General features: G+C 34.7%; 1 protein-coding gene across 1 annotated transcript in view; it reads right to left on the bottom strand.

The window, feature by feature from the left end:
• Positions 1-651: 651 nt before the first annotated feature.
• The window catches only part of LOC111600441 (neuronal acetylcholine receptor subunit alpha-7), a 42,084-nt gene continuing 14,817 nt past the window's right edge, over positions 652-27,918 (bottom strand). Inside the window, exons 3-11 of the mRNA XM_023316532.2 lie at positions 16,710-17,045; positions 16,405-16,480; positions 12,977-13,171; positions 11,546-11,632; positions 9,732-9,841; positions 2,735-2,886; positions 2,511-2,633; positions 2,213-2,351; positions 652-871 (exon numbers count right to left, since the gene is read on the bottom strand). Of these exons, the coding sequence (XP_023172300.2) occupies positions 719-871; positions 2,213-2,351; positions 2,511-2,633; positions 2,735-2,886; positions 9,732-9,841; positions 11,546-11,632; positions 12,977-13,171; positions 16,405-16,480; positions 16,710-17,045 (1,371 nt within the window). The 3' untranslated portion in view covers positions 652-718. The remainder of the gene's footprint in view (positions 872-2,212; positions 2,352-2,510; positions 2,634-2,734; positions 2,887-9,731; positions 9,842-11,545; positions 11,633-12,976; positions 13,172-16,404; positions 16,481-16,709; positions 17,046-27,918) is intronic.

Below are 27,918 nucleotides of genomic sequence, written 5' to 3'. Positions count from 1 at the left end.
CAACGTTGGGTTTCGCCTACCATTTGGATCCATTAAATTTCTACTATGTATTTCACTTTATAAAGCTCAATGCTATATCAAAAGAAAATTGAGCGTATACAATCGAAGTCTTCGAAACATTTTATGTAATACTGCAATTTCTTTGAAGTTTTTCTTTCATATCTTTTGTTTCTTTTTTTTGGAAAAGTTTTCTGTGAAAAATTGCTCCTAAAGTGTAAAATATACAAATCTTTAAAGAAAATATACCCGTGTCATTCTTGTCTTCTTATTTTCTTCTTCTTCTTCTTCATCTTCTTATTTTTGAAATATTTCAAATGGAAGAAACTTAATTTTTTGGTTGTTTGGGGATTTGCGGTTAGGAAAGTATTTTTTGGTTTTTTATTTTTATTCATTTTTTTTTTGGAATTTAAAAAATGTAAACAAATTTTAGTTAAAGTTTTTGTTTTTAAGTCTCTTTTGGGAAGGTTTTGCTTTAAGGGATTTGTTTTAACGAGTTTTTTTGTTTAAATTATTGTTTTTTTTTTTTTTTTTTTTTGGTATTTATTTAGTTAATGGTTTTTTAAAGTGGTTTTTCTCTTTTTTTTTGTTGGTTTTTTAGATTTTGTGGTTTTTTCTTTAAATGTTTTTAAATTTACTTAAAAAGTTTCGTTATTAATTTAATAATTAACAAATTGATTTTATAATAAAACCAATAACAATAACCACCTCGCCCATATGGCTACGAGACAATAATATGTGGTGCTGATAGTAGTACAGCTATTGTGGCTAATATTGTGAACATTGTGAATATGATAAGGCACAGTCTGTCAACGACCATAGCTGCAAATTTCCAATCATTGGCAATGTCATTGTCCTCGTCCTCTTTACGTAGCTAAATAATTACAATTTTTAACAATTGAAAGCGAGTTTTTTTTGTTGTTAAATTTTAATTGTAAATTAATATTTTATATATATTTATATATATTCGATTGATTTTATGTATGAGAGAGAAAGTTTTGTTGAGATATTTTGGAGAGAGAAAAAGAAGCAAAAATAATTTCATATTGGTTTTTTTCATTACTAAATCAATAGAATTGTTTTTAAATGCAAACTAAATTGGGTTTTATATAGGTAATGTATATATAGGCAATATATAATAGTGCACTTAATAATACAACTTGAATTCTAATTTATTAATTTTTATGTGTATATATTAAAGTTTTTATGATTCCGCATGCAATTTAATTTGTTTGTTTCAAATAAATGTCTAGTTTCTGTTCAAAAATATATGTGACATAATAAAAAGTAAATTATTATGCCTATTCAAGATTTAATACCCCTGGGTTAATGGGTAAAATAAACTGCTTAATAATCCTTTCTTATACTGAGGCTGCAAAAGTTTTCCCCAAAATAATTTAAAATGGATTTTGAAATATGTACTACTAATTTAAATTAAACTCAAACTACACGCCTTGAAAAACCATGGCAATAGACATAAGTTATTATACAAGAATTTTAAGCAAAAGGTAAACAAAAACAAACAGTTCAGCATAAAGTTTTATATTTCAATCATTTGAGTTAAAACATAAAGTGTTGTATTTCAAACAAATATAGTAAAGTATATTTTAGTGAATTTTAAATACATAATTTTGTATATTGAGGAGTTCGAATATATTAATTTTTATATTTTCCAATTCAATAAAAAACATTAAAGACTTAGTTTTCTCTACCTAGGATTGCTTTATGGCTATGAAGTACCAAGTTCTTAGTTTATAGCTCATTTTGTACTCTTTTTATGTGAAACAAAAAAAATCAACTTGTTTAATGTAATTGTAATAGAGCTGCAAAGACAGCAAACTCAAAATTGGGTCACGGGACTAGAGCACTTTCAGTATCTGTAAGCTTCAGTCTATTTTGAAGAGTGCTATTACAATCAATGTAAAAACATCTGATTGACAAGTAAAGCTAATTCAAGTTCAATTTATATATATTCCTCTACACCCCATAGACTTTTATACTCCAGAAGCTGCCTTTACTATTTAACGCAAACTCCACTTTCGTCTATACATAAGAACATTCACTGTAAGGGCATGAATAGTATATATTTATCTCGAAAATATGTATCTCAAATATATGTGAAATGGTAGTAAAGTTAAGTAAAGTATAATTTATTCAAGCCTTAAACAATAGTCTAAGTAGTTTGTTTACTTGAGTTGACAACGAAAGCACTTACCTGATCAGTAATAAAGCGAATTTCCTTTAAGATTAAACCTAATTCATATTCTGTTGATGATTTGATGCACGTATGATGTGTGACCGCATCGGGCATTCGTGTGCTGCCAATTGGCCCAATGCTGCCATCGTCGCCTTGCCTGAAAGCCAACGAGAAAGGTTACGAGTTTATTGGTAAGCCACTAAATTGGGATTAGACTGTGGGAGTGAGGGTCATTGTCTGGCTGTCTATCTCTGTGTATATATTGTGTGCACGTGTGAATATGTTTTTTTCTTATTTTTTTTTTCTTTTTTGTTACCCATAAACCGTGCGATAGAAGGCCGGATTGTGTGGCAGTGTTCCGCCGGGCGTCATGGGGCGACAATTGTGTCGAAAATCATCATCAATGTCGAGCACATTGGCCAGCAGCGACTTTGAGGAGCTTCAAAATAGAAATCACATTTAACATACAGCAGATCGTGTGCATATATAGTTAGTTATCATATAATAGTTTATCATATAAGTAGTTTATCATATAAGTACCGCTCTTTTAGCTCAACATCGGATAGTATTTGATGTTTGCGCTCGGACGATGTATCCGAGCAGGGCGTTGTCGGGAATTCCAATATCAGCGGACGTCCCGGTCGACTCATGCGCAATATCCATGGCAGCCAGCATAAAAATACGATGCGTATCTGTGCGTGCGGTGTGCAGCAGGTGAAAATTGAAACGTTTAGTAGACGGAACTGCAGAGATGAACTCGACTCCAAATGCGTGTAAAACGAGTTGTATTTTGTTTGTTTTTTTTTTTCATGAGCCCCCTGGCATGTGTGTGTGCTTGTGTGTGGCCAAATATGTGGCATACTTAAGCGGGCAGACAGCGATTTATTGCACTTTGACATGAACAGAGACAAAGACACACAAACACACACACGATTATGATTTATATTTGATTCTGATTCAACAAATATGACGCCCATCCAGAGATAGAGATAGAGAGAGAGAGAGAGTGACAGAGAACAGTGTTGTGTATGACATTTGATTGTAGTGTTGGGCAACGTGGTGTGCGTTACACTATTACACTTAGCTATAATAATATTTATGTGCGGCGCCTTTCGTCTGTGGCTCTGGCGATTATTTATAGCTATGTTGCATGCAAAATTTATGATTTACAATAACACACGTCACAGCAACAACAACAATGATAGCAACGACAACGACAACGACAACAACAATATAAACAACAACAGCAATAACACTGACAACAAATTTCGTATTATCTAAGGCGGAGACCCACAAATATGCACACACACACACGCGCGCACACACTTATTCACACTCAGCTCTATTGCTTGTTGGCTATAAATAATCAACGCATTTACACACTCAGTCACACACATACACACACTCCCACATTTGACATTTATTCACATTTGATCTAGAAATGTCTGGAGGGATTTCTGCAACAAGTTTTGTGGAACAAATTGATTTTAAATTTCATTTTCAATTACATTTTTGGGACAGAGCCTTAATATTTAAAATATTTTTTATAAAATTCATATGAAATATGTATTCTTGTTTAAATTTATTGTCACCTGCAATTGTGTGACAAATATTTCTTGAAAATATAAGATATTAAAATTTTGTTTTATTATTCTTTTATGCTAAAGGTTGTTTTACAGGTAATCTAACCTTTATTAGAAAAAATATATAAAATCTTTTCTATAAGTCGAATCTTCTAATCAAATTATTAAGAGAAATTATTCATATTTTTGTCATTTTTACATGCAATACAAATATTCTATAAAATGTTGCACATAAGCTGAATATTAAATCCTTAAGTAATACATCTTACTTCAATTTAAAAGATGCTAACCTTTATCAATTCCAACTTGTCTGCAAAATGTTTTAAAAAATCCTTTAGGTGGTACATATGATTGAAATTAAAGAAAAATATATTCTCTGCCTGGAAATCTTCAATGAATATTTATTAAAAATATAATTTCGTTTACTATTTTCGATCATTTTTAAAGCAATAAAAAAATGCTAAATAATTGTTAAGTCTAAACTCTTCTAATTGCAAAAGAAGTTAAATATTTTTCATTTTATTTCATCTTCAATTAAATATAAATTGTTTTCTAAATGTTAAATGTAAAGAAGATTAAAAAAAACTGCAAAAATAATATTTTTAATTTAATTTTATTCTTTTTCCTATCTAAACGACTCCCTACTATGTGGAGTACAATTAAATAGTAATTATGTGTATAAATTTGAAATTGAATCACTTTAATTCCAATGCTACTTAATTTTAATCTTGTAAATTGTACATATTTTTATATATATTTAAAAATTTAAATAGCCTTAACTAAATGTATTTCCATGATATATAAACTCCAATCTTTGCACAAGTTCTATAACCTCAACTCAATTTGTACCATCTTCTTACCAGCAAAAGAACATGAACTCATGCATTTGTATGTTATTCGATTAAATCTGTTGCCAAGCAAAATAAACTTGGCTACAAGTTAAAAAGATTTTCTTAACTGCAAATGGAAGTTTTATTTGCCAACAAATCAATCGTGTCTCTCTTCCCCTATTCAGCTGCCATTAAATATTCCATAACGTTGTTTACTTTTGATTAAAGTTCAAAGTGCAGCTGGGGAAAGAAAGAGCTAAAATCGAATCGATTGTCATGCTAAGCTGCATTTCATTCGGTGACTAAACAACGTTTCATTCTATTCTATTTTTCAAGCTTGTTTTTTAAGCTTGCTTTTTTGCCACATTGACATCTGCTGCAGCGAATACTCTACTATGTGGCTCCACCTACTTGCCCCTATCTCTGCCGCCCTACCATTGTCTTGTAGTCCTTTGACGTTGGCGGTTTTCGCTAACAAGCGATGGATACATGGAAATGCGCTTGAGGACGTGGCATGCAAACCAAATGCAAAGTTTCAAATGCGATCCAATGGAGAGTACGGCATGGCTGCAGAAGCAGCTGGATAGGGAGTAGGTACCTACTGCTATCCATATCGCTAGAGTACGAGATGGCGGGGATGGCAAGGAGCTGCCACAGACCGCAGCTGTGTTCGAGTTTTTTGTCGCTGGCTTTGTGCAAATTTTGTGCAAATTGATTTGTTGTTATCACACAGAACAACGTGGCTTCAAGGGAGTGTTGGAGACACAGAGCGAGAGAGACAGAGGAGGAGCTCGTACATGTCCTGCCCTAAGCGCTGCACATTTCTAATGCACCTGCGTTTGCCAATTGGCTCAATTTTCATGCCCGTGTCACGACAACTTCTTGCAACTGGGCCAACTGTCGCCATGCCACAATCTACGTGTGTGTGTGTGTTTGTACTCGTTTTGGGGCTTTACTTCAATTGCTCCAAATTCAATTGCATGTTGAGTCGGCACAAGGGCCTGTCCACATTCTTGAAAGCGAAAAAAAATGGAGAGAACGGCTATAGAAAAGTTTTCATGTGACTGACTTCTTAAAAGCCAATTGACTTTCTCGCTGAGTTGCCGTCAGTTTAGCGGGCTCCCTGCTTAGCCAACTTGTGAGCCAAGAACTTGTTCTATGTATTGTTCACACACACAACGAACGTGGGGAGCATTGCGAGTTTCCATTATGCTCTTCATGCAATTGCAATAATGTGCAGAAATTGCTTTCTACTTGACGTCTCGGCCATGTTCAATTGGCTCAAATAAAAAATATAGAAAAAAAAACCAAGCTCATGATAGCCAGCATTAGATGTGCATTATGTGCTCTGGTTTCTGATATTCTAATTCTGCCAGCGATACTAGCACTTGACATGAAATTGCTTTCAAAGGCAATAGCAAACGGATATATGAATTTCAAATAATTCGCAAAGGAAATGCAAAGATGAAGCATGGCTGTGGCAGCTAAGGCAGTGTAGCGTAATTATCCCTAAAATGAGTAACATATAGAGAAGTTAATACAGCCTTGAGAAGATCTACAATCGACAGGACGCGATTTTCGTAAGCTTATCGGTTAGTTGGCTTGGCTTGAAATTTTGTATGAATTTATAAAGAAACTCTTTACATACTCAAATCCGGCTTACCAAGCCCTCACTTCATTAAGGACCACCAGCCCCCTCCTCAGATTATGATTTGTAAAATATAATTTATTATACATTTTACTGAATGGGTCTTAACTTGTGTTGTATTTAATTTATGCTTAATTTTTATTATCATATTAATCTCTCGATTAGAAGACACGAATAATATATTGCACATTTAATCTTTTGAAATTTATTACTGAATTCAAATACATATATATATATATATATATATATATATATATAATTGGTATATAAACAGCTAACTTAAGCGCCTGTAAGCCATCTGGCAGCTAACTTAAGCCCCTTTTTGATAGCTGTAGCTGAGAAATATATAAATTATATTAAGAAAATTTATATTATAAACATGTTTACTTTATGAGTTAAAAAAACTATACCCGCTTTGAATCAGTTCTGGTTATAATTCAATTTATAGCTATGTAAATTATATTTAAGATTTTGAGCTATTGTCATTAACTAACGAGCTTAATATGTAGAGAACTTATTCAGAGCTAATTATGCACCCCTATAAACAAGCTTTAATTAAAGCTCAATTACTAATATCTATGCTAAAAATAATATATTTAACGCGCTTTATGCGCCATTAATCTCTTTATGTTATAAACCTAATTATGTAATCGCGCATTGAATTAATGTTTCAAATTAAAAACAAATAGGCAAACCTATAACGCACACCACATGAAAGCATTGCATACACAAACACATTGAAAGCTATTTACACAAGTCAGTTTTTTATTTATATTGACAGAAACATATACATATAAATATATATATGACATATATATAGGTATATATAGCAATATTTTTCTGCACTTTCAGCTGTGGAAAGTAATCCGAGAGTACCAAAAAAATAGTAAAGCAAAAAGTGGAGCATATTGTGCAACTAGCTCAGAGTGAATAATTGGGGTTAGTTAGGTTTCAGTTCGATTTCATTTGGTTTTTGTGAATGGGAAATGTGAACAGGCAGTAGAAATATACTTATACATATAGACAGAGATATATATATATATATAGAGAGAGAAAGAGCGTGACATTTGCTTATATAAAGTAGGAAAAAAATAACACAAGTTATGGGCCCAACATCAACATTACGATATTTTTCATTACATAAATTATTTTATAGTAGACATATTTAGTACTCTTCTTTTTTTTGTAGCAGACATGTTGGCTAGTTCACATAGTTCACATAGTTAACAACATTCAGGTTTTTTTTGTACTCTGTACATCCGTCCGTCACATTTCTGGGCTCTTGACATTGCATTATTTAGTTGCTAACTGATAATTTATTTTCTGGGTCACACACACATGGACACATGTGGGGGTGTTGGGGGCTTTGGCCAAATACAGTTCTAAAACAACAAAAACAGCTTGCATAATCGCCTCTAAGTAGGCTTTAAATGAATACAAATATATATATTTAAAAAACGAAATACGAAATATCAAATATACCAAATATATGAAATTAAAAATGTATTACACAACAACAACAACAAACGGGTCAGAACAACAATATGAAATTACAATAATAACAACAATTATAATATATTCATATATATATTTTTGTGGATATATACGTTTGGGATATAAATATATATTATGCAGGTGCAGCAACTAGAAAAATTGCATTTTGCATGTTTTAATTTTGTTTTATTTTTGTTTTGTATTAATATTATTGAAGGATTCCATGAGCCATGAATGGAAGATGATCCAGTGAATTATGTATATATTGGAGAGAAATTCATTTGAGCAAACGTTTTTTAAATGAATTCATTATAATAATTAAAGCGTCAAAGCTTGGCCAAAATAAGATTAGTACATAAAGTTCAACCATTCGTCTAAGCGAACAAAACCCTGCAGCTGTTGAGAATGTCAAATGAACCTTGGGAATGGCTTGAAATATAAAACAGAGACGCAATTGCAAGAATGTCAAAATTTTCATGACAAATATATATGATATATGATCCAAATACCTTACAAAGTTTTAAGACTATGTAGGTCAGACTTTGCTTTAAAGTAAATATAAAATTTCAAGTCTTGAATTCAGCAAATGTGTAGGTGTCTTTGTTAGAACTTTATTTCGCTGCCCTTAAGAAGATATGCATATATAGAAAGGTGACTACTTAAGAGTTACACTCTTTGCATTAGCTACAGTTGAGCATCTGTTTAAACAATTGATAAAATTCAACTGTTGAAATATTCAATAATATTTTTCATTTCATAATGAATCATTTTATGGTTGTAGAAGTTATAGAAACTTTTAAAAATGTTACCATATTGGTATATTGGTATGCAGTGGTAAGCAATTAGTGCGACTATAGCATACAATGTTAAAGACTTATTGCAGCAAGTTATCCAAAATTGTAGATCCTGCTTGAAGCATGGTCAGCAACGACGAAGTAATAATTTAAATGATGTACTAATACATAATGGCACAGATGTATTATTAAATAAAAATCAGAAACATTGAGAGATTACTTTATATGACTTTCTTTTGCTCTTGCTCCATCTTTATAAAAACTGACAATATATTTATTTATTTTGATATTTGATCTTTTGTTCTTAAAGCATATGAATATGCAGGTTATGGATTATCAAATACCGATTAAATTAAAACTTTAATTTTGAATATATTTAACACTCTTGCTTGAATGTATTTCCCAGAACAACAGAATCAACCGACAAATTGTGAAGCATTTAAACGTGTCATTGCACGACAAATAATTAAATTGCGCTTTTCACGCTTTTTGCTTTTGGCTAATCAAGGTTATCTCTACTCCGCATTTATTAAAATGTATTTGAAAATTATTTTTAGCATAAATTAAGTTTAGATATACATAGTTTCACTTGAATGAACCAACATTCAGCCGGAAGCACTTCAAGTATTTGCGGCATTTTGGCCGAACAAATTGTTGTGAAGCTTTGCAATTTAGTTGGAGGCTACAATTAAAATTTGTAAATTTGCTGATTAAAGTTGGTGGCTTTAAATGTAAATTTTATTTTTATTATTTTTTGCATTAACAAAGCAAAAACATAAATTGTACACAAACAACATTAACAACACAAATTAACTAAACAACAAGTAACAAAGGAAACACAACAGCAACAAAAACATTTCTCTAACACATAAATTAGTTTTAGCGCATTTCTCCAAATAATAAAGAATATATATATATAGAGCGAGATATATATATGCAGTTGGTTTGTCTCTGTATTATTTGTAAATCATATGAAAGAAAAGCTAAATGGCTAATGGCAGAGGCAGAGCAGCAAGGTCCTTGCTGCTGCTGCTTTCTTTTTGCTCCTGATGATAAGTGATGAAAGGCGGTGGAGGGCGGGGCAGGCATTTCGCATTACTGCAGTTGTTTTGTTGTTTTTGTTTAGTTGATTTGGATACGAGTTTTTGATTTAAATTTTGTTTTGAATGACCCATTTGGAAAACTTACCCATTCGGACATTTCGTGCGTATCAGCATTTCGATGATGATAATTTAATATTAAAATCGTTGACACAACGGATGAAGCTACCATAAACATTATGCAATTGAAATATGTACCTGTTGGTTGGTTGGGCGTGTTGTCATTTTATATATATTATATTTCAATATATATATAAATATATATAGATATGCATAGAGAGCATAGTTTATATTTTTAATCGTTTATCGTTGGGTATGTGATTTGTTGTTGTGGTGCAAATGTGGTTTTTCATTGGATTGTTTATTGTTGGTTTGTTTTTTTTTTTGGTTTAGTTTTATTTGTTTTTGTGTGTCGAGCATAGTTCAGGGTAGCATATTTCGTTCAGAATTCATTCAGTGTTTCATATTTGTATAAGTTATATATTATTTGTTGTTTGTTTTTGGTTTAGCAAAAGTTATACAATTTTTTGAAAGAAAGAAAAAAGGCAGAGAGATATATACAAATATTTGAGTTAGTATTTATATATGAAATGCATCAAAATCTTTGTATCTTAGCAATTTACGTTTAAAGTTTTCTTAATAGATTTTATAGAAAAAAAATATAGTCTCTTTTTTTAGCACACACACTTAATATTTTTAGTGATTATATATAGAATTAGACACTCAAAAAAAACTGAATTAGATAGTTTAAGTTGAACAATAGAGTTAAGTATATTTTGAATTTTTAAGAAGGCGTTTTTTTAAATATTTTAATTAAAAATTGGAACAATGTTAAATTGGTAGTAAATTTATTAATAATAATTGTAAACACATTTCTTTTTAGATAGAGATTAGAGCTCAATTGGTTGTAATTTAAATATTTATTTTGTATGGGTTGTTTCTTAAGCAAGTAGAGGGTTGTTTCAGGTATGAAAAGTGTCTAATAAGCATATATTTGGTTCAAGATCAATAAATCCAAATATTAGAATAAACTTTAGAAATTTTATAGAATTTTATTGAAATTTTTTTGCAAATTTCATAAATTTTTTGTTGGTTTTAAATTTACTTATTTATTGCTTGCAAGAAACATCCGATACAGAGTGGCATATCGTTCGATTGGAAGTATTATAAATGGAATTGATTTTCACAACCCAAAAAGGATAGATAATAGCGTGCAAAAAACTCGTTTTCAAATTGTGTGTGCATGTTATCAAACCAACTCGTGTGTTCTGTGTGTCATAACTGCAAATTACGAGTATTTAGTTGGATATTTCATTAAATTCTCTTTAAATTTCTGTATATCTTTTTTTTAGTTTTAAGTTTTCTTTCATTTATTTGCATTTATTTGGTTTTATAGTTTCTCTACGGATTTTTAAGTATCTTTTTTAGAATCAGCTTGCAGCTTCTTTATGCACTTTAAAGTCAAATTAGATTTTTGACTTTAAAGCCAAAGAAACTGCTTGAAAAATCACAAAAATTAGCTGATTAAAGGATTTTCTTTTGTTTTTGTTTTTTAAATGGTGTGTCAAAGTTTTAATATTATAAAATCATCGGATTTTATTTGGTTATTAAAATCGTTTTAGAAATGCATGAATATATATGAATGTAACTTCAATAGCAACTTTAGAGTTATGATAGATATTAATATATATATATATATATAAGTTTATATGGTTCTATATACTGTGAACTGTAAACAGAAGAACACACGAACTCAAAAGCAAAGTCGAACGTAGACACAGCGCAAAAAAACAAGTATATTTATATGAGGATATTACAAGAATTACATAGATATGTATGTATGTATAGAACATATATATATTTATAGACGTTGAGCAAAGCTGGTAAACAAAATGATCTTACCTAACAGTGGCACGGCATCTGAGGTGGCGGGCATTGTCTCGGCAACCATATTAAGGAACACGGTCAACGAGAGCAAGATCGTAACGCCTGTATGTTAAAAATGACTATATAGTAAATTATGTTGGTGAAATGTGAGATACATGTGTCTAAGATGTATATAAAGTGAATTTCAGTTCAATTTTAATATTAATTGCAGATGCATATGTCTTTCTTTTGAATCTATCTGTAATACTATTTTTATAGTTTAAATTTAAAGCTACAAATATGCTTAAAAGCTATTTCTTTATATGAACCAACATTTTGAATTTTGGTATAAATTTAAAGCTTGACTATAAAAAAAGCTTTTAGTTAAATCAATCTAGTTTTAGGAAAATTTAAATTTTGTGAATCTATTAAGTAAATTAATATATAAGATGATTTTCAGCTAAAGATTTAACCTAGCTTAGTTTATATGTAGTTAAAGCCAACTTAAAATGCAGTTAAATTTTAATGAAGATAGTTAACGCGAGCGTTTCCCAAATCCATCATTGCCTGTCAAACTCGCACTTCAACTACTTGAAGTTCTGTGAGCCCATCAATAACTGTTTATGATATTCAAATTTATCTGCTTTCAGGCTACACAGCCGCCATTACTTGAGGCGCTTCGTGAGCCGCATAGCTCACATTTTTGTAGCCCAGTCATGGCTAAAAGTTCAATAGTTTGGCTTTTTTTCTCCCATCCCGTGGCGTCATCAACACCCATCAGCAGCGAAGCTCTACTCTCAGTAATAACATCTAATGTGAGACGTCTGTCAGTCAGTCAGTCAGTCTGGCCGTAAGGCTCCAGGCCTGTCTAGCTCCTCTCTAAACACTCATCAACAGCAAGGGGAGGCAATTTTTTTTCTTCTCTTTTCTCCATTTTATATTTGTGCTGTTGAACGTTTGGCTGTCATTATTGCAAAAAGCACTTGGCAAATACTTTTTGAAGCGCCTCTCATGCTGACAAGTATTTGTTTTATAGCATGGAAAATGTATATTAAAATAGTCTTAACTATTCAACTGGCTACTCGAGGGCTAACTAGTTAACTTTCTTAAATGATTAATTGGTTATAAAATAAGCCAACAGATGTGGCTGACCAAGAACTGTTCTGTTGGGGCGAACAGATGAGTTTTTAGATGTAGCAAAGGTCTTTTTCATTTCATAAAAGTTATTCTTATTTTAAAAGAATGCCTTCTAGGTTTACAAATATATCAATTATCTTATCGAATAAAATTTTCAAATGTGGTATAAGCACGCTTAAGAAATAATCAGTTTCATTTTAGGTTTACTTAAATTTATCAAATTCTGTTGGCGTGCTCAATTGAACTTTCTCTCTTTCACTTAGCACTCAGAATAGTAATTACTTTTTATCGTATACTTAATATTAATAGATATAAATGGCAGCTGCTTACCCAGCGACAGCTTTTCACCCGAGTCCGGCGGCAGTGTAAATCCGAGCAGAGCCATGGATGCAATGAGCACACAGGGTATAATCAGATTAAAAAAATAGTACAATGTACGTCGTCGTATAATAATGGCAAATGTGATGTCTATATACGGTTCCGGGCAGCAGTTGTAGTAGATCTCATTACGTTTACCGGGCACACCTAGGAGCAGCGCATTTAACGCACAGAAGATCAAGATATTAGTAAAGACAAAGACTCAATTTATAATATAAATCAGTTTCTCGTGTTAGAATTTCTCTTTTCGTGTCAACTTGGGCCATTGTCTGAGCTTTATGTCTAAATCGAGCATGGCATACAGGCAAGAGAGTAAGTAAATAGTATATATAGAGAGAGAAAGAGATAGAGAAAGTATGTGGTAAAGCGTGTGAAGAGTAGTATTGAAAAGCGTTAAGAAATTTGAGAAAAGTTTTATGTCTATGTGTTTCTTAGATTATGAATAGGTTATAGCTGATAGGAGAGTACGAAATGATATATGCATTAGGTATGAAAACTTTAGTAGTCTGTGTGCATGCTGTGGTTTTCTTCAAGTGTAGTCAAAAAGTTCGCAGTGTGAGTGTGAGTGTGCGTGTGTATGTATACTTTTATGCGCTACTATAGTTTTTGGGCAAAAAGTTTTATTTGCATACGAGCGAGCAACTAATTTGAAGTAAGCGCTGAGACAAACATGTTTCCACAAACTTTTATCACTTGTGCTTGAGTTGCCCAAGCAACAAGCAAATGTTAGTTAAAGCAATGCAAACGCTTAAGTTCTCAATTTGGGGGCTGATATTTGAAGACTTCTGCCTAGCAAATCTATCTATTCACATATGTAAATATATATGTGTATAAATGTATTTCTATACATATATAACTGTAAATGTGCTTTAGCAGGTAAAGCCTATCTCTTAATTGGCAACTTAACTTTCATAGACTCATACCTTCTTACGTGTACGAGCATTGAAAAAGTTTTATGTAGCCAAAAGCATTTGCCATATGCCAAGGGTTGGCTAAATTATGTGCTCTCAACTTAAGCATAGATTACCAGTGGGGATTACACAGAGAGCGCACAAAGTATTTAAAAATTATCCTAGCAAATTGTGAAAAACTGTGGAAAACTTCCACATAAAAATATTTGCATAAACTGGCAGCCAAAGGCGGTTGCCGCAAATGCGCATTGAAAATGGAGAAGCCAAAAAAAAAATAATAATAAAATCAGGGCAACAACTTAAGCAAAACTCCCGAAAATTACGCAGCAAATGGAAAAAAATATATAGAAAAACAAAAGCCAAATAAAATCATGAGAATGAATATAAAAAGAAAAACGTGGCAAGCGGAAATGCAGTAAAAGCAAGAAGAAGCGAATGAAATAAAAAGACGAAGGCGAAATTTGTTGCACAAACTTTCTCAGCACTTTTGTGTGTTGTGAACTTTTGTGGCCAGTGTTGAGCAGGGAACTTTTTTTTTTCTTCTTTGCTTAGACGAGTGTGACTGTGTGCAACTGCTAATTTATAGTGTGTGTGTGTGTGTGTGTGTGTGTGTGTGTATGTGTGTGTATTTGTATTTGTCTTTTAATTTCTTAATTGGTTTGGTGCGTGGTTGAAAGAGCCAAGTCTCTTTCACTGAACAAAAGTTCAGATCTATGTGGTTGGTTCTGTATGTGTGAGTGAGTGTGGGTGGGTGGCTGGTTGGTTGGGTGTTTATGTGGGCGTGCTGGGGTCTGCGCATTTCAGCTGCCTTTGCATTTTATGCGGAAAAGTGCAATTTACGCTTTTATGTGCAAGTTCTGCTTGGTCCCTTTTAATTTCTAACATTTCCCAATTTTAGTTTTTACTTCATTCTATTTTCTAGTTCCAGTCAAGTTCTTGCTTATTTGTGTTAGCATTTAGGGTGGAGGTAATCAAAACTAATGTCAAAACCATTTGAGAATTACAAAAAGCGCCAATGAATTGGCCAATGGATAATGAAAAGCAATTAAAGAGCTTACAAAATGGGGGAATAAAAGTTAAGGTATATAAAATGGTACTTATTAGGGATAGCGTCTATATATTTTAGCTATGTTTTCGCTTAGCCTTCGTCTGGCCTTTACTTAACAGCTATATCAAATGCAATATTTTTAAATCGTTTTTATACAATATATATATATTATTATTTCTAGGCAGCATTCATTGCAGTTCTAAACTGTTTTGTTGTTGTCATGCCATAAGAGCTTCGTTTAAAAGAAATAAATGTAGTTATGAGAGAGAATTTGAGAAAATTTTCTAAGGGGTTGCATACGAGGGCCAGGCCTTACCTCTTACATAGGTTTTTCTTTTTCTTATTTATCTTTGAACTACGCGCCAGTGGGCGTGCCATAGCTTGGACTAGCTAAAAAACTAAATCCCAAACCATGCCACGCCATTGGCACGTACTTAAGCAATATAGTTTTTGTTTAAACTAGGTTAAACGAAACGTTTACGCGGCTATTTCGGACTTGAAAAGTTAAAGCGCCCAAGTTTTGATGATAGTTGATTGATTTTTTTTTTAAATATTGTTGATAGAGTGAGTGAGTGGGAGAACACTGGATAAGCGTGTAATAAATATTTTTTTTATATTTTTTATACTTTTTTTGAGTGTTAAACAGTAGTAGAGTAAAGCTTAAAGAAGTAGAGTAGGGGGTTTTGTTTTAACAGGGTTCATTAGATGCCGTACTACATTCCGTATTCGATGGCCTCGAAATATAAATATATATATATATATGATGTGGTAAATGCAAATTATTAAATTAAGATGTGATCAGAACAGTGATGCGAAATGTTTCCAATTGATTGCAGCTGCCTGCGTTGGCACTTACCAACACTGGCACGACAATCAACTGCTACTATTTATCCATTTTACAGTCTGAGTTTCGAACGGAACGAGTTCGGAACTTTAGCTCGCAACCTGAACCCTGCGTCAGTTTAGAGAAAGTTGAGTGAGAAATGTCTAATGCCATGTTTACAGATTGAAGAAGTTGGAAAGTACTCGACAAGTACCAGAAGTCTTCAGGCTTTAGGCCAAAGTGTAGGAAACAAGTTTTTTGCCTTTATCTAAGCAAGACAAGAAACGTATAGAAACACATTTTTATGTATCAAGTGGATGACAACGCCAATGCTCTGGCAGTCATTTCTCAATTTTTCTAATGTCTATGTTTACGTTATATTTCAAGACAGATAGACAGATAGAGAGAGAGAGAAAGAGAAAGTGTGTGAGACAGTTAGAGAGAGAGTTGGAGAGAGAATTGCTTGATATAAGCAACGGTTGCCCCCGCTCTAAAGCCAGTTTTGGTTTTGTTTTCGTTTTTTTTTTTCCAAGAGAATTATTTTTCGTTGTTTTTTCTTTCTTAGTTTTTGTTTTGTTTCTGGCATTGGCTTACTCACCCAGTAGTTCCCACTCGCCGTTGAGCACGTAACTGCTGATATCACCGCCAGTTTCATCTTGTAATTGCAAATCCAGCTTTAGTTACAATGGATAATAGGGGGAGAGGGTAGAATAATATAAATATATATATCGCTACGCCATCTCCACCTCAATCAAAAACAATACAAATTTTATAAATCATAAGAATACGTAAAAGATTCGATTTTGTTTTTTTTTTTTTTTTTTTTGTAAGCATAACAACTACGAGCTGTGTACTCCCTGGTTGCCTTGCTTTTCGCTCTCTCGCAAATTGACTGAATCAAACCTGAAATCCATCATAGGTCCAGCTGCCGAATTTCATTTCGCAGCGCTGATCATCAAATGGAAACCATGTGATATCAATTTTACACGTCGATTTGAATATGCCCGGCGGCACATAGAGACAGGAGCCATTGTTGCGAACCACCACATTCGTCTGATAGGTGCCATCGAAGCCCTCGTCGGCGCTGTTGTACATCAAGACGTCCGGCTTCCAGATGCGATGCGGCGGTATTCGTAAGTCCTTGACGCCGCCATAGTCGGAGGTATTCCAACGCAAATTCATATCGTTCCACTCCAGTTTTAGCCACACATTCGTGACAAGCAATTGATTTTTCTCGTCCTGCAACAATACACAACACAACAATTTCATTAGAATTTCATTAAATATTCAATTAAAAACTAGAAACTATAACCACAATTAACAATTCACTCGCAAAGCAAATTATAATTAGAATTGGAATTTTATATAAATATTTATAAATTTTGAATGAAAGCAAAAAAAATTCTTTGTCTTCATTTAGGCATTTTTTAAATAATCTAATGCATTTTTAAATTCATTTTTGATTCTAAGTAACATTATTGAAGCCACATCGCTTTAAGAGCTTATGCAACAATTCGGTTAGTTCACAATGAGCCCAAATGTATTTCTATATGTAATGAGTCCAGCCCTTTGGGCCACAAACTTTTTCATCAGCCATCAAACTATTGCATAATTGACGAGCGACAGGCGAAAAGCATTTCAATTTACAGCAACTTTAATCAAGCGAGCTAAATTTTTAAATACGCGCTAACCGAAAGCTGGCCAAAAAAAATGTACATAAAGCGAAGTGTTTTCCCCAGGCGCGTGGTCCAATAACCAAATCCGTGCATTACAATAAAAACCAGCAGCAGCAACAGCAACAGCAATGGCAACGGCAACGACAAACAACAACTGGCAAACAATAGTAAAAAATGCATAAAGCGCACACAGGGCGTATGTGTAATTTACAATTAAATGCTTGAAATATTCAGCAGCGCGCCAGCCGCGTACCAAAAATGCCCAAAAACCCAAATCTCTGGGCGCTTAACTAACGCAGGCGAAACTGCAGGCAGGGGCCACAGGCAGCAACCGTGTGTGTGTACTTGTGCTAGTCGTGCCTGGCATTTCACAAATATTTTGACCGAACAATTTCCGGGTATGAACTGTGCGCAACTTGCAAGTGCAATCACAAAATGCGCCAAGCTGCAGCAACAACAATTGGAAACAGCAACAGCAACAACAACTGGCACAAAATTGCGACAGAAATGCGGTAAAATGAAATGGAGCAATGGCCAGAGTAAGTCAAGCCTGGGCAAGAAAGGCCAGCCCAGGGCACAGCAGAGCGGACTAGGCCAAAAAAGAGGTCTTGCCAGCTGCCCAAAGGCGTGTCCAAACTGCAGTCATCAATGTGTATTGGAAAGGGAGGGCTAAGCATAAAGGAGAGTATATTGCGGTTGTGCAATGGCGTGCAACAAAGCTGAAGCATAGATGACAGCGCAGCATAACTGATTCCCTAATAACATTTTTGGATAGCGAAAAGGGAGTTAATCAAGCTAGTGAATCTTCTGAAGGGTAAGTTTTCCTGCCAGACTAGTTTCTGACCGAACAGTTGATATTGATATGGAGAGAGACGAAGTGAGATACATTGCCAAAAAGATAGAACGAGAGAGGTGAAAGTAAGAGACTAAAAGGTCAAAGAGGGAGAGCGGGAAAAAGATAGAAGAGTAGGAGACATGGGAGGTTGAGAGGATATAGAGAAGCAGAGAAAAAGAGAGAATGACATAATGACAGAGGGACAGCGCGAGAGACAGAGAGAGTAACAGACTGGGAAGATACAGAGAGCGAGGAAGAGACTAAAAAATACAATAGGTAGACGGTAACTTCCTCTGCTCTTCTCTATATTTTATATATTTATTCTCTCATCCAATCAAAGTTAAAAATAAAATATAATATTTTTTAAATATTCATTCATCTAAAAACTCTGCAAATACCACAATGTTCCACTCTCCAACTTTTCGAAGAATAAATATAAGTAATATATACCAAAACTTTTTGCTGCATTTAAGGACATCCAAGTCGACATCTCGCAAAGCATATTTTTGTTTTCAGTCACTTATTTTTTTTTGGTGCTAACAAAATTGAACTGCGCGCCAGCAAAACCAAAAAAAAGGGGCTCACGGAGTTGCTTTCAATGCAGGATGCGGCAAGAAGTATACACAGGACACGTAATATTGCGGTCATAGCAAACGCAACAGCAGCTGCAGCTCAATCGCTCTCTCTCTCTCTCTCTCTATCTCTGTCTCGTTCTATCTCTTGCTATCTCTCTCTCAATATAGCCATAACATTATTGCACTTGACTACAGCTTCCATTTCCCTTAATATAGTATAAATACCGCCCACAAACTGAACCGCAGCAAAGTATGCTATGCTTTTTGTCCACGCTTCCGGTTCCCCGGGGTGTATGTGTCTGTTTGTGAATGTTTGTTTGTGTGTGTGTCCAGCGTCAACCTAATCAAATTTCGTTTTTCAACAAATTACAACAGAAAATTGGTTTTTGTGCGTTCCGGTTAGCGGGTTATTACTGTGCCCTGCTGTTGCTGGCGTGGAGGTTGTGTGAGGGCAGGGGCGTGGTCAGTCGCATTATTCGCTTTTTGGTAGCTCAATTTACCAGATTGTTGCAGCCGCGCATTTTGGCGGTGCTCAACGCAAACTGTTATTGGATATTGTATGGATTGGTCAAAGCATTTAGCGTTTTATTCCAATTTTCTATTTAGCTGCAACTGTTGAAGTATTTAGAAAAAATCCGTTTTGATATTTCACTTAAAATAAAAAACTTTATGCCAACAAGTGTATAAATGCTGCTTATTTATGGATGAAATTTTCTTTTGATATTATTGTTATACATAACAAGAAAGCCTGAATGGAAGAAAGAGTTAGGAAATACCCTGATTGACAGTGAGTTTTCGTGTAGCAAAATGTCAAAAGAATTTTTATTGCAAATTCTAAAAAAACTTTATAAAAAACTAAAAAATTTTGAAAAATCGTAAGAAATTCCTAGCGGAACGCCACAGTCAAATATAAATATATAAGTTTGTTTTAAGAACAAAAACTTGTTATAAATTCATTTAATAAATATACCCTCAAAGCAATTTGTTAGACGACCAAATAAGAGCAACAGCAAAAGAGAGTGCAATCAAATAAAAGTAGCTCAACATACTATGTTGCATCTAGATGTCATTTGAAAATACATCTATATCATTATGTGTGTGTTTCCATATTTGCCTACGCTTTGATGGCTGCTTGCCTCGCTTCAATAATTTGACTCTCCGCCAGTTGGAACTGCAATACTGGATGCTTCAGTTGCTAAACTTTCATCACTGCACAACAAAAGTCGAGTGTATCTGAGCTTAAGTTGCAACATATTGTAATCTTACTCAACCTGATGACAACTCATCTTATGAGTGCATCAACAACCAAACAGAAATTTCGTCAAATATTTTTTATATATTTTATAGAAAAAAACATAAATAGCTTAACAGCTGAATATTTGAGAAAAGCATGTGAAATTAAAAAAAGTATTGATTGTAGAAAAATAAATCAGCAAAACTATATCTTGTATTTTGCTAAGAAAAACTATTAAAAGATTTAAATGAAATTATATTCAACAGCAAATTCAAATAGAAAATGCAAACTTTGACAAATAATAAAACTTTTCTTCATTTTGTCTATTTTTCTTAACTCATTATCTAATAGAATGCCACAACTCATTTGGCCAAATGGCAACTTCCTGCTCGCAGCTACCACCAATTATTTGGTTAACTTTCAAAGCATTTTCTAGACACCACACACACACACTCCTCACTCTAAATTCCTATTTGCATGCACATGTTCATTTGCAGAACTTTCAACACAATTATAAAGCTGAATGCGAGTAAAAAGCCAAAAAAAAAAAAATATAAAAAAAGAAAAGGAAAATGAATAAAAAATTGTGCAGAAAATATATATGTTAAGAAATAAAGGCAAGAGCAAAAAGAAAATTCCTGCTTCAAGTTTAATTAAAATAAAAATGTGGGCACAGAGGCGTGGCAGCGGTGGAGGCAGAGGGAAAGCCAGACGAATGCGAAAATGTTAGCCACAGAAATTGTGGCGCTTATTTGTCGTCGCCTTCGGTGGCCTCTGCAGTTGCCTTTGTTGCTGTTGCTGTTGTTGCCGTTGCATGCATGCGAAATAGCAGACAGTCGAGGGGGGGCAGAGTGGCTCAGTCGTATAGGCCCATAGTGTGCTGCCATTTTTTTGTGTGTGTACTGTAGTGTAGTCGCGCATCGAGCAACAGACGTAACATAAACGAGGCTTATTTCCATTCAAAAAGCACCAGCGTATGTATGGCACTCTCTCTCTCTCTCTCTCTTTCTCTCTCCCTCTCAGTCTCTCTCCCATGCACACTCTATTACTATTCTTTTCTCATTCACACTGCGCTCTTTCGCAGCGGCAGTTGTTGAATTTGAAATGAGCGGCGAAAAAAAAAAGAATAACAGCAACAGCAAACGGCAAAATTATTACACAGGCAAGTTGGCTCTGCCACGCCCCTCCACCGCTCCACACTGCCCAGAAGACAAGTTTTCGGCTGGGCTTATAATTTGCATATATTCCGTACACACACACGCACACACTCCAACTGCAGCAGTTCATTGACTCGCGACGCGTTCGGGGAATTTAAAAGCAGCGAATAAAAAAATGTAGCATAAAACGCGGCGCGCATTCCCCACGCACACACACACATACCGAGGCACACGCACAGTCGAGCCTAGTTTCTTATTGTCCTGTGCACTAAAAAAAAAGTAAGAATAACGCCTTGCTCCTTGCTCGAGTTCATTACTCATTTTCGCTGATATCCGTTGATATGGCGCCTCTCCGAGCCCCCCTTTGCACCATGCTCTCTACTTAATCACTTTTCGTCCTTGTCATTGGCTCGTCTTATCTCTCGCTCGCACTATTTTCTCTCTCTCTCTCTCTCTGTTTCTGTTTCTCTTTCTCTTTCCGTTTGTCTGCTGCTCATTGACGCCAATTAATCTGCGCCTCGCTTTGTCTGCGCCTTTTAATTAATGCGCCCGGGAGTTGTTTTTCTTTTTGCTTTTTTTGCCTTTTACTTCATTTTATTGTATTTTTTGTTCATTCTGTTGGTCTTAAGTTGCTTTTTGCCCGCATTTTCTTGGGTGTTGCGATTATTGCCCTCTTTCATTTGTCATTTCACATTTACCGCAGTTGCACTTAATGTATTTATTTGACTTTTACAACAAAAATAGCATTAGGTGTTGCCTCAATAAGCCAGAAGAACGAATAGTGTCTGTATAGGGCATATTTAAGGAATAGTTCAATTAGAAGCAGCTGATTAAGTGCTGAATAAGGTTATCAAGTTTCACAAACATTTTTATTTGCAATGCCCACTAGAATCTAGATTCTTTAAAATATAAAATATATATTTAAATAATATTTAAAGCTGAACGATTCTCATAGTTGCTATAATTCTCATTACCATTTCAGCTTAAAGTTATTTTTTTTAATAAGATAAAATAAAACATAAAAAAATTTTAGATTTTAAATATAAAAAATTTGAAAATAAAATAAAATAAATGGTAACATAAGAGATTAATTTTTTATTTAATTTATTTTATTTTCAAATTTATTATTAATTTATATTATTTATTTGCCTCAATAAAGCACATAAAATTTTCTCTCGTCTTTAAAATTTTGTTTCGAATTTCTAATGCTAAGTATTATATATTATTTAACTTAATAAATAAGGTTCCAAAATTTGTTTACTAGAAAATTAGAGAATTTGTTTTGAAAATCGATTTTCAATGAGTTGAGCGCATAAAAGCACGTGTGTATATTACACAGGTAAAAATTAATAGAAAATATGGGAGCCAAAGAACTTTTGAGGCATGCGACGTGCGCTTTTAAAATGCAATTAAATCGAAGCGTGGGTGGCTGGCAATGGCATGGCCCTTTTGCATATTTTAAAAGGCAACAACAAGCGAGTGTGCGAATGTGCGTGTGTGTGTGAGTCGATGTAAGTCGGCTCTCATCGAAGGCAAACACAGTTGCCTAGTGGAGGAGCTGGCAAGAAAATAAGGATGCGAATGGTTGAGAAATTGGAAGGATGGCAGGGATAGGGCCAGGCAGGGTATAGGCTGACTGCTTGAGGCCCCTGGCACCATAGAAAGAGAGGACGGAGGAGGGCGTAGCAGGGCGGTCTACCAACATGTGTTTATGAGCATGAATAGCAAACATTTGAAACTCCATTATCAAAATGACAGCTGCCGGCAAATATTTGCAGCGCGGCACACATATTATATGCCAAGACATATATGTGCATAAAATGTATATAATATATATAAATATATACATACCTATACAGAATTTGTATATACGCTATAAACTCGATATCGAGCGACAACAAAGACAAAAGGCAATGCAAAGTGCGCTGCTGTGTGTATATCTGTATCTGTGTATCTGTATTTGGGCTTTGTATCTTTCGGGTACAGTTAATTAAATTGCGCTTTTATCAACAGCTAAACACACACACACACACGCACACACTCATATACATATATATGTGTATATACATAGCCAAGTTTCTCAGTGCTTAGCGCTTTTTTCAAGGACTTGACTTCCACACTGAAGTGTTTACGTAATGTTTCGCTGGCTTAGCTGCTAAACCAAAAATGCCATTGTGGCCCATAAAGCTCATCAATTCGCAGCCCGGCTAAAACCAAATGCGCCTTGGCCCGAATGCCCGACTGGCTTCAATGACAATTACAGCCATTTGTTGGCAGGATTTGCAGTCCAACTATATATCTTGCGCTTTCCTTAGCCTTTAAGCGAATCAGCGAAAAAGAACAGAAATGTCATTAGCTACAGAGCGAAAATAATGAACTCAAACGTTTATGTGCAAATCAATTAAGTTTTACAGTCTTAAGTTTAGACTCAATGCCAAATTTGTTGATGTTGGTTAGGACTCGCCTTGTTTTATAGCAAAGAATTCGTCTAGGCTTGTCTATTCATTTTATTAAATTTTAAATAATTATGAGTCATTGTAGAAGCAATGAAAGTAGAAACTTGCGATATAAAGATTTGATTAAAGTTCATGTAAAAGACAGATGAAAGAAAGAAGAAAGATTATTAATAGGAATCATTAGACGAGTTGCTTTAGTTCTGCTTTAGTTCTGCTGACTTAAAATCTTATAAATGAGATATTCTCTTGAGCGCCTAGATCCAATCTGTTTGTCAAATGAAGCGTTAAATCAAATTCATCTATATTCAACTTTAGTTATTTCAATAGAGCTCCAAGACCTTTGGTCTTGATATATTCTACGCCCTTTTACAATTCTCTCTCATCTCGGAGACTGTCCTTTTTAACACAGACGCTGAGATGTCTCTATCTAAACATATTATTGGGATAATTATTTGTAAGCCACCAGATTGTCAGTGTAGTTTTATCAAAAGTTTGAAAACCGTGACCCATTGAGTTCGAGTTTAGTGCTTCTTTATCGATATTCAAAAAAGTTTTGCTACAAGCGCTCAAAATTAATCAATCTGTACAGCAAACTATATCAAACATCAATTATATGATTAAATTTCAACTTTTCTCTCTCTACTCGCTGTGTTATAACTACCTACAAAACTGAGATAAAAGAATAGAATAGAAGAGCTGTTATTCCCTAACTTTATTTAGCTTCCCTTTAGATGGATTTTCTAAGTATATATTTTGCCTAGGCTCAAGTTGAGTTAAGATCATTTGAAGGGGAGTTGTCAAAGTGCTGTTCCAATTTGGGACGCTATAAGAAAAACACTCGCAAAGCCCGTTGAGCAATGCTCTGGACATGCCAACAGCTGTATTCTCTGTGTGTGTCTGATTTTTTTTTCGCCTTTGAAAGTGTAAAACACACACATGATATATATGTATATATAGATGGGAACACTCGAGCTGCAGTCATTCGCACATGCAACAACATCAATCAAAGGGAAAGTGACTGCAGCCGTAGAAGCACCACATGAAACCCAAAGCCAAATGCATTGAAAAATGTTGAAAACTATGCCAAGCATGTGTATGTGAGTGTGAGTGTGAGTGTGAGTGTGTGTGTTAGGTGTCCCGTTTAAGTTGATGAAATGCATGTATGGAGCGCTTGCCAAAAGAATCTGTTTGGCACCTTTGAGCCACACACACACACACACACACACATACGTCAAACTGTTAACAGCAAACGAAAACGAAGACAAAATTGACGCCAGCCTGGAATTAGGCGAACATTGCAAATGGACAGGGGCAGCAGGTGCAAAGGGCTATGACTGTAATGGCAGCAGGAAGCCAGGAGCCAGTTGTAAACAAACTGCAACATGATAACATTCTAATTTGAGAAACAGGTAAACAAAAGTGTGCTGCATAAAATACATAGCATACTTTTCAGGGCAGCTGCGCTGCGCTGCGACGTTGCCTCAGCATTGTTTGCACAGCTCGTTAGGCGTACGTACGACTGGCTGGATGCAAGTGTATATTAGAATTAGAGATGACAATTTGATGAATGCATTCAACACAGTGCCACGTAAGTTCAGAGTTGACTTGCGCAAATAGACACAAGAAACAGACTATTACACACAGAGGCTTAGAGATAGAATTTCAGAAAGAATCTATTAGAGACAGAAGGTTCAGAGGCACATTTACAGAGGTGAACTTTCGGAAGCAGGCTTTCTAAGACACATTTTCGCACATAAACTTTCAGAGACAGAATTTGGCAGAAAGACTTTTATAAGCAGTTCTTGAGGGACATACTTTTAGAGTTTAGATTTACAAAAGAAAAGAATTTTACAGACTTTCAGAGGCAGATTTTCATGAACAGAATTTAAAACAAGCTTGCAAAGCTTCATCCTTGATATGGCACTAAATAAGTCTTATTTGAGACTAAGTCTTGATAATAGTATACGCCAATGCCTCTACTTCAAATTGAATAGGAGTTTAAGCTTATACCAAAATTTTCTCTAACTGGATCTGCCCAGCTCTCTCGCACCTCTGCCTGATTCGCGTCACTTACGTGTCACGCGTCACGCGACACGCTCTCAACGCTAGCATATTGCTAAGCTGCAATATTTCTAGCACAATGCGACGCATAAATTGTGACTTATTCAAATGCAATTTTCAGCTATGCCGCACAGAGAGTGACATAGAGACACACACATACACCAACAAACAGGACTTAATGCAGGATTCGTTTTCCGTTTTCGCTCGCCTTGTTTTGCTTTGTTGCATTGTTGCTGCATTTGGCTTTGCCGCATGCCCGTGTCCTTTTACAGTTGACCTCCCAGGGGCGCAATTATGACATGTGCTTTGGCGCCTGTATAAATCACAAGCGATAAAAATGCATAGCAGATATTACAGGATAATCGCAGCTATCCTTGAGCAGACCCCTAGCCAAAGCTAGCTCCATTGTTCGGCACGCTCAGTTAAACAGCTTGCGTTGGCATCCTTAAAGCTTAATCACTTGGCAACTTGACAGATAAGAGACGTTGACTGTCTCGCTGATAAGCAGCTGAATTGATGATGCTTTGCAGTCACCCACACTCGCCTATCCTTGCTCTCTCCCTCCCTCCCACTCTGTGCCAGTTTTTTGTGCTTTAAATTGAATTGCAACTACTCTGGGGACAACGACGCTTGGCCTTTACACTGCCCTTGCCACGCCCACCAGCACTAGCTGCCAACAGCAGCAGCAGCAGCAGCTGAGGCAGCTGTCAGGTGTTAAATCTTCAAATTGCTTTGAGACCAGCCCCAAATACCCCGTTACACACCCTCAATGCCCCCTTAACTGTTGCCCAAGCAACCGTAGCATCCAGCAGCGTGCACGTAAAATATGCAAATGCAGCTGCGAATGCAGTTAACACTTAAAATATTGCTAGTGTCAAATGCCTCAATATCCCCGGGGAGACTGTAATAGCGTAGCCATGGCAAAAAAGGAAAGCGAGAAAGGCATATGAGATTGCGATTGAGAGGAGTGGGAGCGAACGAAAAGTGCATAAATATTATGCTCAAGTGTAAATAGCAAAATTTTAAATTATTTTGCCTGCTCTGAGCGAGAACTGGTCGCAAATAGGAAAGATTTATGTGAAATTTTTTTCTGCTAGAATAGCTGAAAACTGTAAGTGTTATATAATATATAAATACACATAAATGTATATATAAGTACAGTTATATAGCTAGCAGCTCATATATAACATTTAGTCACTATAGCAAACTTGGTCTGAATTTCTTTAATCACAGCTGCCAAATAAGACATAGCTAATATAGGTACTAGACTTAACTGTAGTTAAGCTTGTATGTATAAGTATATGAATTGAGAATACTGAGTAAAGGTATTTGCTGCTGTTGTCAGATTGAGTGAGGAATAACATATCTAGCTACTTTCTAAAATATGTGATCATAGCAATTGTGTCATGGAAAAGCCAAGCTGATCTGATGAAACCAACTTGTGCATGTCCAAGCAAGTGCTCGACTCGTGACAGAAGTATGGCATATATACAAGCTATAGAATCGTTTATATATAGCTTAAGCTATTCTTCAATATATCTTGAAGTAAAGTTTATAACCTGAAGCTTTGTCAAAGATCAAGCTATTAACATTAATTTTTTTCTAGGGAATATTGCCTTAAGCATTGCTGAAGTAGCTGAGACTTAACACTAGATCAAAAGCTTTACTTATAATGGCAGTAAGAGCATATGCTATGATAATATTCTGTAATAAGAATTATGCAATTATATTATTATAAATTGTTTGATATGCCCAGTCCATGCTGCTTAAAGAGCAATATAGATGAGCAAACGTATATGGAAAGAGATATGAAAACATATATAATAGAATATATAGATATCAAGATATATATATGATATATATATATATAAATATGGTACTTCAAATTCTCGCCAGTTCAGTACACATTAAATGCTCTTTAAGTAGTTGAAGCACAAGAAATATATAATAACCCATAATCCACACACTTCAACGCACTTATGCATTTCCATATTATCCTTATTACTTTTAACTTTGACAGCCTGTGCCAACAAGAAGCATGTATATATATATGCGCTAAGTCTGAATACTTGAATCGTTTATGGCCGCATTTGAGAAGTTTGCCACATTGATTGCGGG

Source organism: Drosophila hydei, unplaced genomic scaffold (assembly GCF_003285905.1).
Source record: "Drosophila hydei strain 15085-1641.00,03,60 unplaced genomic scaffold, DhydRS2 tig00008124-arrow-arrow-pilon, whole genome shotgun sequence".
Classification (NCBI taxonomy): Eukaryota; Metazoa; Arthropoda; class Insecta; order Diptera; family Drosophilidae; genus Drosophila; species Drosophila hydei.
The sequence above is the reverse complement of the archived record's forward strand: the minus strand, read 5'-3'. Positions and strand labels throughout refer to the sequence as shown.